This window comes from Rana temporaria, chromosome 11 (assembly GCF_905171775.1).
Source record: "Rana temporaria chromosome 11, aRanTem1.1, whole genome shotgun sequence".
NCBI classification, from domain to species: Eukaryota; Metazoa; Chordata; class Amphibia; order Anura; family Ranidae; genus Rana; species Rana temporaria.
The window spans coordinates 106,329,372-106,343,446 of record NC_053499.1 but is presented as its reverse complement, the minus strand read 5'-3'; the positions used below and the strand labels follow the sequence as shown (position 1 = coordinate 106,343,446).

Genomic DNA, 14,075 nt, shown 5'->3' with positions numbered 1-14,075 from the left:
GATTTGTCCAATTAACCCTTTGAGCTCAGAATACAATGTGGTACATCCAATTGTGACAAGCCATGCAGTTCCTTGTAGTCCTCCCTGCATGATGGTTATCGATGTCCTGGCAGCATGCATATGTCCGTTACACTCACCAAGATGCGCCAGCGTAACACATTTTCCAAGGCGTAGGCCAGCGAAAGTGTAAGTGGGCGTCACCCCATGCAAATGCTGGTCCGAGCATGTCGCAGTGGTTTACGTCGGGCGTATCTTAAACGGCGCATGCGCTGTGATGTGGACGAATTGACCGCACCCATCTGCGCATGCTCACAACTACGCCCGGTGTAACCCCTAAGATACGCCGGCCCACCGCCTACGCCCAGTGCATAAATACGCCCAGACATGCGCCCGTCAAGTGCAAAAGTACACCTGCAGTTTTTGGTGATATTACTTTTGTTTGTATTTGGAGCCATGTCTGCACCAGTGACTGGTAAGGATAGGAGGAAGAAAAACTTTAGCCCTAAGGAGAAGGCAATTATTATCGATGCCATCTCCAAGTATGGCGCGTGCCTCCATGGGGCACAGAGTGGCATGACCAGCAAGGTCCAGAAGGACGAGATCCTGCAGGAGAATGCCCTTGGCGTGGAGGTTAGGACCCCAAGGGACATTTCAAAAAAAATAAATGATCTGCGTTGTTTGGTCCGAGAGAAGCTGGCCACGATCAGGAGGCATGCCAGGGGCACAGGAGGTGGACCAGCCACTAACATCACCCTCACTCCTGAGGAGCAGGTGATTGCCCGATGCCTGGAGAGGGAGCAGGTTGAGGGCCTGGAGGGCTATGACTCCGTTGACCAGGCCTTGAGGACAGGTAAGTGTGTTTTATCTTCTCTCCAGTGTGTAGCATGTGAGGGGGTGGAAGGGAACATGTGACAAGTGTGTGGGTCCACCAACATGTTAATGTTTTGTGTCATCCACAGATGTGATGGAGGGAGCTGGGCCGTTGTCGGCTGCTGGGCGACCCACGCAATCCCTGGAAGAGAGTGCCCACACCTCTCCTCTAGAGGAAGTGGAGGAGGAGCATGGTACTCTGGTTGACGTTGTGTACCTCGTGGAGGATCCCACCATCCCTTCACCCTCCCAAACCTCCTCCCCCATCAGGGCTAGCTCCTCAAGGGCCTCCCCATACACCCAGCCCCAAGCCTCTCCTGCCCCCAGGAAGGCTACCCGAAAGACCAGGGGTGATCCAGATGCCTTGGAGGAGAATCTGGCGAGGGACCAGGCCCAGCAGACCCGCCATATGGGTGCCTTAGTGGGTGACCTGCACCGTGTGGCAGAGAGCCTGGCCTCCTCGGCCCAGACCCAGGCTGCCTGCACCTTGGCTGCCCAGCAGGCCCTCACACAGCAGGCTGATCAGACTGCCTCCATCACTGACAGCCTGCAGGATGTGAGTTCAAACTGCACAGCTATTGTGACCTGCCTGGGGGAGCTGCAGGCCACCACATCAGGCCGTGTTACAGAGGTCAGGAGCCTGGCAGTGGCTGTCCAGGCAAATACAGCTGCCATGCAGGTGGAGGGGAGGAGCCTGGCAGCGGCTGTAACAGGCGGAGGGGAGGCAGACAAGGTGCCACCAGCGCAACACCACCACCTGCGGATTGCCCTGGCATTGGAGGGCAGGCAGCCAGCCAGGGAGAGACCAGGGGATGATCCTCCTCAAGATGCCCCACCCCCCCACCTGAGGCTCCCCCCATGCAACTGAGGACCAGGAGCCTGGGCACCAGACGTAGCCCACGACAGGGCAAATTAAGTCCTTTTTTACTTTTTATTTTATGCTCACGTGATGATTTTTTATTTGATACTCAGGATATGAGTTTATTTATTTTTTATTTGATACTCAGGATATGAGTTTATTTATTTTTTATTTGATACTCAGGATATGAGTTTATTTATTTTTTATTTGATACTCAGGATATGAGTTTATTTATGTTGTAGTGACTGCACACGGTCAGTAGTGCAGGCTACAGTGTGACTAGTGTGTGAATGTGGGGGTGACACTCCTACCAGCAAAGAGGTGTCAACCTGGGAGAAGTTATCCCCACGACCGTGTGAATGTGGTATGAATGGACAGTGACACCATTGGGGCCTTGGTGCGGCGTTGCTGCTCCCAAGTCCTGCATGGTGGACTTGGGCTAATCCAATGTGAGGTGGATGTGTTGTGTGTGAGCTAGGGACCACAGTGGTGTGCATGCGTGCATTCTCCTTGTGCCATGATGAATGTGTGTGTTTAACGTGCAAAGATGCCTACCATGCGGCATCTCCTGACTGCTCTTCCCTCAGCAGACGGGGTAGCCTCGGTTAGGGGGGGACTGTGTGGTTCGGGGGTCATGTCATCACGTATGTCAATCTCCAGGCCCTTTCTCATGGCGTAGTTGTGTAGCACGCATCATGCACCGATGATCGGGCACACAAAGTTTGGGGAATACAACAGGGTCTCCCCGGACTTATCCAGGCATCGGAAACGGGACTTCAGGATGCCAAATGTGCGTTCCACCACTGCACGGGTACGTATGTGTGCAGCATTGTATTTTGTCTCTCCTCTGGTTTCGGGATTCCGGAATGGAGTCAGGAGATGGGGCCCAAGTGCATATGTCGAGTCACCTGGAAGGGAAAAGACAGGAGGATGTTAGTCGTGCATGTGCCCCTCGTGATGTCTGCATCATGGGGTCGGACAGTCATGCCTGACTCCCATGTCACTCACCAACCAGCCAGCTGTTCCCGTACACGTTCTGTTCGAATTCTGTTGGGATGTTGCTTTGACGGTATATGTAGCTGTCGTGGCTGGCCCCGGGGTGTTTGGCACGGACGTGCCATATGAGGCATTGGGCATCAGCTATCACCTGTACGTTGATGGAATGCCAATGCTTACGATTACGGTATATGTGCTCTGTGTCACGGGGGGCCGTAGTGCCACATGTGTGCAATCAATGGCCCCCACGGTGCGTGGGAATCCGGCAATTCTGTCGAAATCCTGCATTGCCTTCTGCCGCAGATGCTCATGGGTGGGTTTGATGAAGTGGTGGGACATGCGTGTGAGGATTGCGGGGACAACCTGGTGTACGCATCTGCTCATGGTGGATTGCGACATCCCAGACACCACTCCATTTCTACGCTGAAAAGATCCACTTGCAAGGAAATGCAGTGTTGTCAGTACCTTGACTAGTGGCTGCACTACATGTACGCGTTGTGTCTGGCTGGTGATGTCATCATGCAGGGTTGTGGCTAATTCCAGGATGGCAGCAGGGCTGAATCTGAAGATGCGATACACCTCCGAATCACCCATGCCAAAGACATTCATGCGCGTGCGGTGTATCCTCTCCCGTGCCTGTAGACGCAGTAGTGCTATGACCACGGCTGCCCCTGGCATGTTGGCATACAGATGTGTTGTCCTGCAAGTGTGGTTGCTCAGCTCGTTCGTTACAGTGCTGCTGTAGCTGCTCTCCAGCTGACCTGTGCAAGTCTGGTGCAGAGTTACCCCTGCTTTAGAAGGGGTAACTTTAAGCCGGACGTACAGCTTACGGGCACCGCGCATAGCCTGCGCCGGCCAAACGTACGTTTCTGAATTGCCGTATCTCCCTCATTTGCATAGGAAATCAATGGGAGTGCCAGATGCGTCCAGCGTAAATATGCATCCACGATACGCCGGCGTAGGAAAGTTACGTCGGTCGGAAGAAGCCTATTTTCAGGCGTATCTAGTTTTGTGGGTACGGCGCATAGATACAACGGCGCATCCGTGGACTTACGCGGCGTATCAGTAGATACGGACTGTTTAGATTTTAAATGTGAAAATCAGAGGTGTTTTGTCACATGAGCAAACATGTAAGGTCATCAGGTTTGCTGCTGCTTTCAACATTTAACATTTAAACAGTCCGTCGGATTTCCAAATACTGTCTTTAAAGCGGGAGTTTACCCATAAAAAATGTTTTACCCTTAGATTGATGCTCATTTTGTCTAGGGGAATCGGATAGTTGTTTTAAAATCGAAGCTTTACTTACCGTTGTAGAGAGCGATCTTCTCCGCCGCTTCCGGGTATGATCTTCGGGACTGGGCGTTCCTATTTTGATTGACAGGCTTCCGACGGTCGCATCCATCGCGTCACGAGTAGCCGAAAGAAGCCAAACGCCGGTGCGGCTCTATACTGCGCCTGCGCACCGACGTGCGGCTACTTTCGGAAAATCGTGACGCAATGGATGCGACCGTCGGAAGCCTGTCAATCAAAATAGGAACGCCCAGTCCCGCAGCCCATACCCGGAAGCGGCGGAGAAGATCGCTCTCTACAACGGTAAGTACAGCTTCGATTTTAAAACAACTAGCCGATTCCCCTAGACAAAATGAGCAGTTATCTAAGATTAAAAAATGTTATTTCCGGGTGAACCTCCACTTTAAGCAAATAAGCTCCGTTTTGTGTTGAAAATAAGTCTCAAATCTAAAACTTCGGTGGGTGTAACAAGATGGCCGCTTGCCCCCTTCTCACTCTATCTTTACTGTCCAGGAGTGTGGGGTGTAGCAAGATGGCGGCGAAAAAACGTCACTTCCGCAGCATTCTGTGATAGGGAGCGGAATGTGACACTGCACCGGCATTCGAAAACTGTAACATATGACAAACACAGCTATAACCAATAAGAATGCAGCTTTGTACATCTTCCCCACAATAATCAGCCCACTACGCCAGAAAGAGGCTTCATATGAGAACCAATAAAAATACACTACTTGCTCCAATCCCCTTCAAGCAACGTCAGTCTGCCCTCTCAAACAATGAAAATACAGCAAGCTCTCTCATTTAGCGAATGGCTCTGTTATTCCAAACAGTGGGCTGTTCCAGGAAGAAAGAACCGGTAATACATAAAAGCGGCATCTCCTGCTTTCCTCTAGACGTGCCTGTCCCCTCCTCCTCCCTGCGAGTGTGTTGTGCCTGCTGTATGGGAACATAGAAGAGTTGTCATTATAGTACACCGTATAGATAATCACCATTCATATCACAGTCACTTAGGACAGAGTGGAGATGGCTTTTTAACACCGATTAGTCTTATTTTAGGGAGATTCACCCTCTCTATTAATCCTATTCATCATTATCATTGAAAGTGAAGCAAAATCCCAAATTGTCTGTTGTCCCCAGAAAAGTAATAGAGGGGAATTTTTCCAATGGGGACATTAGTTTTGGTGGCCTGGGGGGGACCCCATATTTTTAGTGATTTTCTCTCACTTCCTGTTTTGGCTATGGTGATAGGAAGTGAAGGGAAAGCTCACCAATTTTACACAGATGGCAAACAATAAACTGACATGGGTTATAACCCTCCCTTACTCTATCAAAAATGAAAAAAAAAAAAAAAAAGATTTGTTCTTAGTTCTACTTTAACACTTTCCCTAACGAGTCATCGTAAAATGACGTCTTCGGGAACCCTCCCTCCCTCCGGGTGGACGTCATATGACGTCCTTGCCTGCCCGGGCGGCTAGGGGGCGCGCCCCCGCCGCATTGCTCGGGACCCGGTGCGCGTGCCCGGCAGCCACGATGTCCGCCGGCACCCGCGATTGCCGGAAATCACAGCAGGACCATGGATCTGTGTGTGTAAACACACAGATCCATGTCCTGTCAGCGGTGAAGAGACCGATGTGTGTTCCCAGTACAGAGGAACACACATCGGTCTTCCCCCTTGTGAGTCCCCTCCCCCCTACAGTTAGAACACACTATAGGGAACATATTAACCCCTTCAGCGCCCCCTAGCGTTAACCCCTTCCCTGCCAGTCACATTTACACAGTAATCAGTGCAGGTTTATAGCTCTAATCGCTCTATAAATCTGAATGGTCCCAAAAAAATGTGTCAAAAGTGTCCGATGTGTCCGCCGCAATGTCACGGTCACAATAAAAAATCTCAGATTGCCGCCACTACTAGTAAAAAAAAAAAAAAAATATGCCATAATTCTATTTCCTTTTTTGTAGATGCTAGAACTTTTGTGCAAACCGATCAAATACGCTTATTGCGATTTTTTTTTTTTACCAAAAATATGTAGAAGAATACGTATCGACATAAACTGGGGATTTTTTTTTTTAATTATGATATTTAATAAATCAAAAAGTAAAAGATATTGTGTTTTTTTCAAAATTGTCGCTCTTCTTTTGTTTATAGTGCAAAAATAAAAACCGCAGAGGTGATCAAATACCACCAAAAGAAAGCTATATTTGTGGGAAAAAAGGACGCCAATTTTGTTTGGGAGCCACGTTGCACGACCGCGCAATTGTCATTCAAAGTGCGACAGCGCTGAAAACTAAAAATTGGTCTTGGCAGAAAGGGGGAGAAAATACCCTGTATGGAAGTGGTTAACATTAACCAGGACTTTAACCTCCCTGGCGGTATGATTATGTCAGAGTTTTGATGCTCAAAGTGGTACAATTGTTTCGCATGGAAATTTGGTGTTTTATATTGTAGGCCTATAATTCTTGAGGCCGCGTACACACCATCGGTCCAAACCGATGAAAACGGACCGAAGTTCAGTTTCATTGGTCCAAACCGTCCGTGTGTACGCCCCATCGGTCTTTTTTCCTTCGGACAAAAGTTAGAGAACTTGCTTTAAAATCTAACCGATGGACCGCTGACCGATATGTCCAAACCGATGGTTAGTACTCAAAAGCATCGGTTCAAAACCCGCGCATTCTCAGAATCAAGTCGACGCATGCTTAAAAGCATTGAACTTTGTTTTTTTCAGCACGGCGTTGTGTTTTACGTCACCGCATTCTGACCCGATCGGTTTTTGGAACAATGGTGTGTACGCACATCAGACCATCAGTCTGCTTCAGCAGTGAACCGATGAAAACGGTCCGTCGGACCATTCTCATCGGATGGATCGACCGCGTGTACGCGGCCTAAGAATAACACACTTAAAGTGGAGTTCCACCCATAAATATAACATTACATCAGTAGTTTTAAAAAAAATTCATTAGTCCTTTAAGAATTTTTTGTTTTTTTTTTAGATGCCTTCAAAGTGTTGTTGCTAGGCAGAATAGTTAATCTTCCCTCTTCCTGCACCTAGGTGCTTAAGCTTCACCGCACAGACTCCTGGGAATGTAGTGGGTGTAACTTTCCAGGAGTCTGTGCACTCCCCAGTCTCGAAGAATCATGTGACTTGGACAGTACAGGTGCTGAAACCTGATCTTGTGCAGCACTGAGCATGTGTGAGATCTGCAAGGCTGAAATCCAGGAAGTCATACAGTCTGGCTTCATGATGCCCACACTTAAGATGGCCCCAGTCAATTTCTATTTTATAAAGTGTCTAAATGCTGTAACAACCTAACAAAACGGACCTTAGTTTACAGACTAACTTTACTAGAATACATTAAGCTTGTGTATTACAGGGGTATTTATATTTAAAAAGTGAAATTGTGGCCGGAACTCCGCTTTAAATTTGTCCAAACCAGAGTTTAGTAGACATCGCGAGTATGATAAAGTTTGAAACACTAAATCATAAATTATAATGTAATAAATAACTAATTATAACAAATAATAATATAATAAAAATTATTCAATAATGTAATCAAATCAAAAACACTGAAATTTGCTCAGTTACAGAATTGTCGCTGTCATTACTTTCAATGTTTGATAACAAATTTCCCCACAAATCGCTATCGCTCAATTCTGAAAGTGATTATAATTTATTATCGCTGTTTTCTAGCTGCTCTAAAACCACTTTTGACGTAAAGGGACACTTTTTGGTTGCTATGAAGAATCTCCAGTTTTCAGGCACTACTGTACTGTATGTATACTGTGTTTTTAATTTTTTGAATTTGGCGCTGAACTCCGTCCCTGTCTGTCGCATTGCTCGCAGAGAACGGAGCTTGGCACTCGGGCACTGTGAATGGAGCGGAGGAGGAGACAGCTCGCAGATACAGCGAGGAGACATTGCAGGATCCTAGGGGCAAGGTAATTGTAGATCCTGCGATGCCATCCTGAGTGTGGCTTGGGGTTACCGCTTTTGGTAGTGAAAATTCACTCTGAGCAGGGCCGGACTTACCATTGGGCTTGACTGGGCTCAAGCCCATGGGCCGTGCCCAATAGGGGGCCCCGGATGGCAAGTTTTTTTTTTTTTATGGACACCGCGCCGGTCCTGAGCAGCTGCTGCTGCGGGCAGGAGTTTTTAGGGGAGGCCGCGGCGTCTGGCCTCTCGGACTAGGCCTCGCCTAAAAACTCCTGCCTGCAGCTCCTGAGGACCGGTCCTGTGTCAGCACTGGGGAGCTGCGGGAAGGAGTTTTTAGGTGAGGCTGCTGCTTAGGCCTAGTCCGCGGCGTCCGGCCTTGTGGACTAGGCCGAAGTCATGGCCTCACCCAAAAACTCCTGCCTGCAGCTCCTCAGGACCGGAGCGGTGTCAGCGCCGGTCCTGGGGAGCTGCGGGCAGGAGTTTTTGGTGAGGCCACGGCTTCGGCCTAGTCCGCTGCGTCCGGCCTTGCGGACCAGGCAGAAGTCACTGTCTCGCCTAAAAACTCCTGACCGCAGCTCCCCAGGACTGGCGTGATGTCAGCGCCGGTCCTGTGGAAAAACAAATCGATTTTTTGAAAATATTAATCGATTTGACCTACCAACTCGATTTTTAAATCAAATCGATTTTTTTCCCCAGCCCTAGCTGTGAGTGGTCACAAAGTCTCAGGCAGCTTCGGAATCCAAGATGGCGATATGGGAACAAAATCAGCGATCTATAGGTGCTAGTAATGACATCAATGGACGTCTGGGGCTGGTAAATATGTGATTTTTACTTGAAGCTGCTAAGTCTTAATTTTTGGCTTTATTGTCAGTGAAGTTCATCTTTTAAGCTGAAGGTTTTTTTTTTTTTTCCTCTCTACAGCTTCAGTGACATCATTTACTTGTAATGAAGTATTTCCCACATCCTGCAGGCAGCTGAAACCTGGAGAAATCTTCAATGCAGGGATGCCCTGTCCCCTTCCTGTAGCTGAACATCTGGTATGCAGGGGGTTAATAGCTTTGTGCTTCTCGCTGTCACAACACATTAGTTCCATGAAAAATCACTTAGTTATACTTCTCTTGAAAAGCAATTCAATGCAGATTGCTTTTCAGAGGGAGGTAGAAACTACGGCCTGTGTGAACCTAGTTTTTACTAGGGTATAAAAGTGCCAGAGTTTCTTATCTCTATATTTGGTACAGATCAAAGACTCGGAAAGCACTAAAGTCAATGCATCAGCATGACAGCAAACTAGCATTGTGAAAGCAGAGGTCGGCAATGGCAGCCCCCAAATGTTCTTAAAACAGAGTAACTGTTAAAAGTATCTGCCCCCTATTGGCCAGCAGGGAAGAGCATGAAACATCTCCTATCTAAAGGGATGCAGAGGATGCTTAGTTCTCATCTATCACAGAAGCTGTGGCAGCCATGTCTGAGGATCATGAAGGGGATCCTGGCTCTGGGCTGTGCAGGGTGTCTATACTCTGTTGTCTCACACTGGCATGTTCTTATGTAGGCAGCTTGTATGTATGGAAGAGTGACCTTCCCAGGTATGGCTGTAGGAGGACCACTGGGGTAACAATATGGAGACCATAGAGGGGACAGAGATTATCCTACAGGAAACTATATACTTGTCAGGAAAGTGAGAGGAAACTTTCCCTGGATTCCAGGCTGAGATGTGACTGATGAACGATCCACAAATATGTTTCTTTTTTTTTCATACAGAGACCACCCTGCTGTGATCAAGAGGAGGTTTACCAGCGTACTGATTGTATCCTCATTGTCCCCATTATTCCTGTCAGTATGGAAGGAGTTAACTGGAATCAAGGTATGTAGAAGCTAAAACCGAAATCTGTGTCCCAGTACATATTTATTGTTCCACACTATGAGAGCTGTATCTCAGAACCTTCTGTCTGAAGAAGGCAGCAGTAAGCGTTGTAGTATTTTCACCAGGGCAGGGTTTTTTTTTCTTTTCCTCTCTACAACCCATATTTCATCTTGATTCCAAAACTTGACTTTGCACAAGCCATAGCTTACATATGTGGTATTGGTGATGTAAGTGTAAATGTGCAGATAGTGCCTAGATCACTTATGATTGGCTGTTTGCAGTGACAGCTTCCTGGTGTGATAGTTCATGCTCATCCCTGTTGGTAAGGGCTAATGTGCTTCTAACATCCAGGATAAATGCGTTTTAGGCTGAATCTGTGCTATTTATTTTAGACTGCACCTGAATGCAGTTTGCATAGGCAGTCAAATCAGATCTGACTGTCAGTTTTCAGGCAGATCTGAACAGAAGCTCAATATTAGTCTATGAACTGGTATATGTAAATGGCCATGCGTCCAATTACCTCCGAGTCTGTCTAGGTCTGAAAAAAATGGAAAAGGTCTGTGTATGTGACATATCTGAGGTATCCGTTTACGTCTGCCTGTCCACAGACCTAACGTTGGTCAGTTAAGCTTCAGCAGGGCAAAACCTAAAGGTTTTTTTTGTTTAAAAATAACAAACCTGTTATACTTACCTGCGCTGTGCAGTGGATTTGCACAGAGCAGCCCAGATCCTCCTCTTCTCGGGTCCCTCGCTGGCGCTCCTGGCCCCTTCCTTCTGCCTATTGCCCCCACAGCAAGCAGCTTGCTATGGGAGTAGCCGAGCCGATGCTCTGTGTGTCCATTCAGACATGGATCTGTGGCTCGGCCCTGTCCCCTCTCTTTCCTCATTGGCTCACTGACTTTAATTGACAGCTGTCTCAGCCAATGAGGGAGAGTGCCCGGACAGCCGAGGCTCTTGTGCAGCATCGCTGGATAGAGATGGGGCTCAGGTAAGTATTAGGGGGGCTGAGGAGGGGGCAGTTGTGAATGAAATGTCCAGTTCCACCACAATAGAGGAATAGGCTGGCCTGTTGGCAACAAAGTCTTTCATCGGGGGTTAAAGCAGGACGGACCAAGCCAATTTGCATAGGTTCAGCCCCAGGGATGGTTGCAGTAGAAGTTTACCGATGCTGATGAAGCAGAGACCGTCGCTCCCGCAGGCGTCTGTCAAGTTGTATAGCCAATTGAATGAGACCCTCAAGTGAGGCAGGAGTCTGCACTCTGGCCAACTCATCTTTGAGCACTTCGGATAGTCCCAACCAATATTGGTACCTCAGGGCTGCTTTGTTCCACCCTGTGTCGGCGGACCACTTGCGGAACTCAACAGTCCTCCACTGGGCACAGACCATAAATACAGCAGGATCAGTCAATAGCAGGTTTGGGATTCAGGCAGTAATACTGGAAAGAGCCAGGGTCGGTAATTGGTAGGACAGGCAGAAGCAGAGTCGGTGCGCCAAGCCGGTATCAAGTAGTGAAGCAGGTCAGGATACAAGCCAGGGATCAAACCGGGAAGACAGGATAAGCGGGTAGTGGAAGCCGGGTCGGTAATGGGAAGTCCAAGATCAGAATACAGGAACACAAGGAACACAGGTCACGTATTGTATTTGCGTACGCCTGTTAACATGTCGCTCATCGGTGTACGCCCTTTCGGGCAGCCGCGCATCTGCACACGTTAATGCGCACGGAGCGCACCTGATGCAGGCCATGGTGGGTGTTGGCAAGATTGCCCATTTCCCTGACAAGGCTATTGAAGCCTTAGAACATCCTGATGGCCAGGGAGCTAATCTTTTTAGAAGGAGAAGCAGTAAGCAGTGGCAGCCTCCATACTCCATCACTACAGGTCACTACGGAAATCCTTAAACGCTCTGGTCTGAATCAGAGAAATGGACTAAGGACACAGATTCCCCAGTCCCTTTCTCTGCAGCCTCAGCTAAAATGAATGGAGAGAATCTCCTCTACATTCATAAACTGAAGCATACAGGTTACGATGCTCAGTTATGTAAATGGACAGAGTCTGTTCATTCGGAAAATGTAGGAGCCGGATCTAGCAGCTCCTACCTCCGCTCTCCATCCTGACAAATTGAGGGGGGTGAGCTGCACGGAGGGGGGTGAGCTGCACGGAGGGTGGAGAGCTGCACGGAGGGTGGAGAGCTGCACGGAGGGTGGAGAGCTGCACGGACCATGGAGGGGGAAGAGCTGCACGGAGGGGGGAGAGCTGCCCAGAGGGGGGAGGGGGGAGAGATGCACGGAGCGGGAAAGCACGGGGACAGTCAGTGGTGATCGGTGCGGCTTTAGGGGAGTTACAAGCACCGATCACCGCTGTCTAACTTTCAACTGAAACAGCTGAAAAGGGGGCAGATCAGTGCTTGTAACTCCCTTGCCGCACCGATCACCCCTGACTGCCCAAGTATCGGGTAAAGCATCGGAGCATTTCCACCCAAGTACAAGTACCTGGGGAAATGCTCGGTATCGGTACCGATACTGATACTAGTATCGGTATCACCCTACTCAATACTATACTGTAATTTTCAGATACAGTTACAGGCGGTTATTTATGAAAGGCAAATCCACTTTGCACTACAAGTGCACTTGCTGGAGATCTGAAAGGGGACATGCAAGGAAAATAAAAAACATAATTTTTGCTTGCACATGATTGGATGATAAAATCAACAGAGCTTCCCCTCAGATCTACAGTGCTCTACAGCGACTGCACTTACAAGTGCACTTTCAGGTGCACTTGTAGTGCAAAGTGGATTTGCCTTTCGTAAATAACCCCCACAGTGTTAAATTGCACATTAATAAATAAATACACCCAATCTCCACCATGCCTTAGAAGGGGTATATTAAACCACCCAATACTATAATAAAAAAATTGTAAAATAAAACCATAGAAAATATACTAACAAACACATAAACAAGACTAAAATAGAATGCTGCAACCTCCTTAGTAATTCTTAAAATACATACAAAAAACCTTGCAAATAATTGCAGATTTTGGGACGCGTAAAGCAATCAAAAAAACGTGAATAAAAATAAAGTCCATATAAAGTCCCAAAATAGTCCACCACACTGTATAAACATGTTTCTATTGTCCTCCAGGGATAAATACTCTAAATATTAAATAAATTCTACTCCACCATTTGTTGCAAATAACCACTGCCAGCGTTTGGTTTCACTCACTGCACACATATGCCTCACATAATGATAGCCTCTTTGGATCAATATACTTTCTCCAATGACAATCAATGTTTTACTCTCACTCCAATTCAAACGATGGTACCTTTAAATTTTAGGCATGAAAGAGTTGTCCACTGTCTGGGAGAGAGTTTTTTTTTTTTTTAACTGCATTAACCCTTTCGCTGCCAGACTCTATTTTTACACCCAGGTGGCCATTTTTGCAATTTTTCCTTTGCTTTTTAATTTTTCACTTATAGCTTTTATAGTTTGTTAAAGACCCTACAAACCATATATTTTCTGAAAGCACATGACCAGTAGAATAAAAAGGTGCTACTGATTTTTAAAGTCCCACGATATTTGCACAAATGTTTATCAAATCAATACTTTTTGCTAAAAATTCGCTAAAATCATGATTGGCCACTTCAGCCCCGGACCATTTGGCTGCCCAAAGACCAGAGCACTTTTTGCGATTCGGCACTGCGTTGATTTAACTGACAATTTCACGATCATGCGACATGGCTCCCAACTGAAATTGATGTCCTTTTTTTCCCCACAAATAGAGCTTTCTTTTGGTGGTATTTGATCACCTCTGCAGTTTTTTTGCGCTATAAACAAAAAGAGAAACAATTTTGAAAAAAAAGCAATATTTTTAACTTTTTGCTATAATATAAAAAAACATATTTTTTCTTCAGTTTAGGCTGATACGTACTCTTCTACATATTTTTGATAAAAATAATTGCAATAAACGTTTATTTATTGCTTTGTGCAAAACCATCAGGTAGGTGACAGGCTGCCATGTCTGTCCAAAAGGCGAGGCAAGGGAGGCCTGTCAGACTCGATAGGCCCAGTGCGCGGAGACGTAATGACGTTGTGTGCGCGTGTTCCTTGTGCCCCTGCGCACTGGGACTGTACTCTGCAGGCTTCTGGACCCCAAAAAACATGGCCGCGGCCCAAGGAGACAAATATCGTTAAAATCGGTCTAGTTTGTGATCAATATCAAGTTTCTTAAAAATGCTGATATCGGCCTGCAATAATTGGCCGTACCGATAATCTGT

The 14,075-nt window shown here is 47.2% G+C and overlaps 1 protein-coding gene across 1 annotated transcript in view; it reads left to right on the top strand.

Annotated features, from left to right (window-relative positions):
• The first annotated feature begins 9,356 nt into the window (after positions 1-9,356).
• The window catches only part of RCE1 (Ras converting CAAX endopeptidase 1), a 181,139-nt gene continuing 176,420 nt past the window's right edge, over positions 9,357-14,075 (top strand). Inside the window, exons 1-2 of the mRNA XM_040328796.1 lie at positions 9,357-9,527; positions 9,703-9,805. Coding sequence (XP_040184730.1) covers positions 9,406-9,527; positions 9,703-9,805 — 225 coding nt within the window. The 5' untranslated portion in view covers positions 9,357-9,405. The remainder of the gene's footprint in view (positions 9,528-9,702; positions 9,806-14,075) is intronic.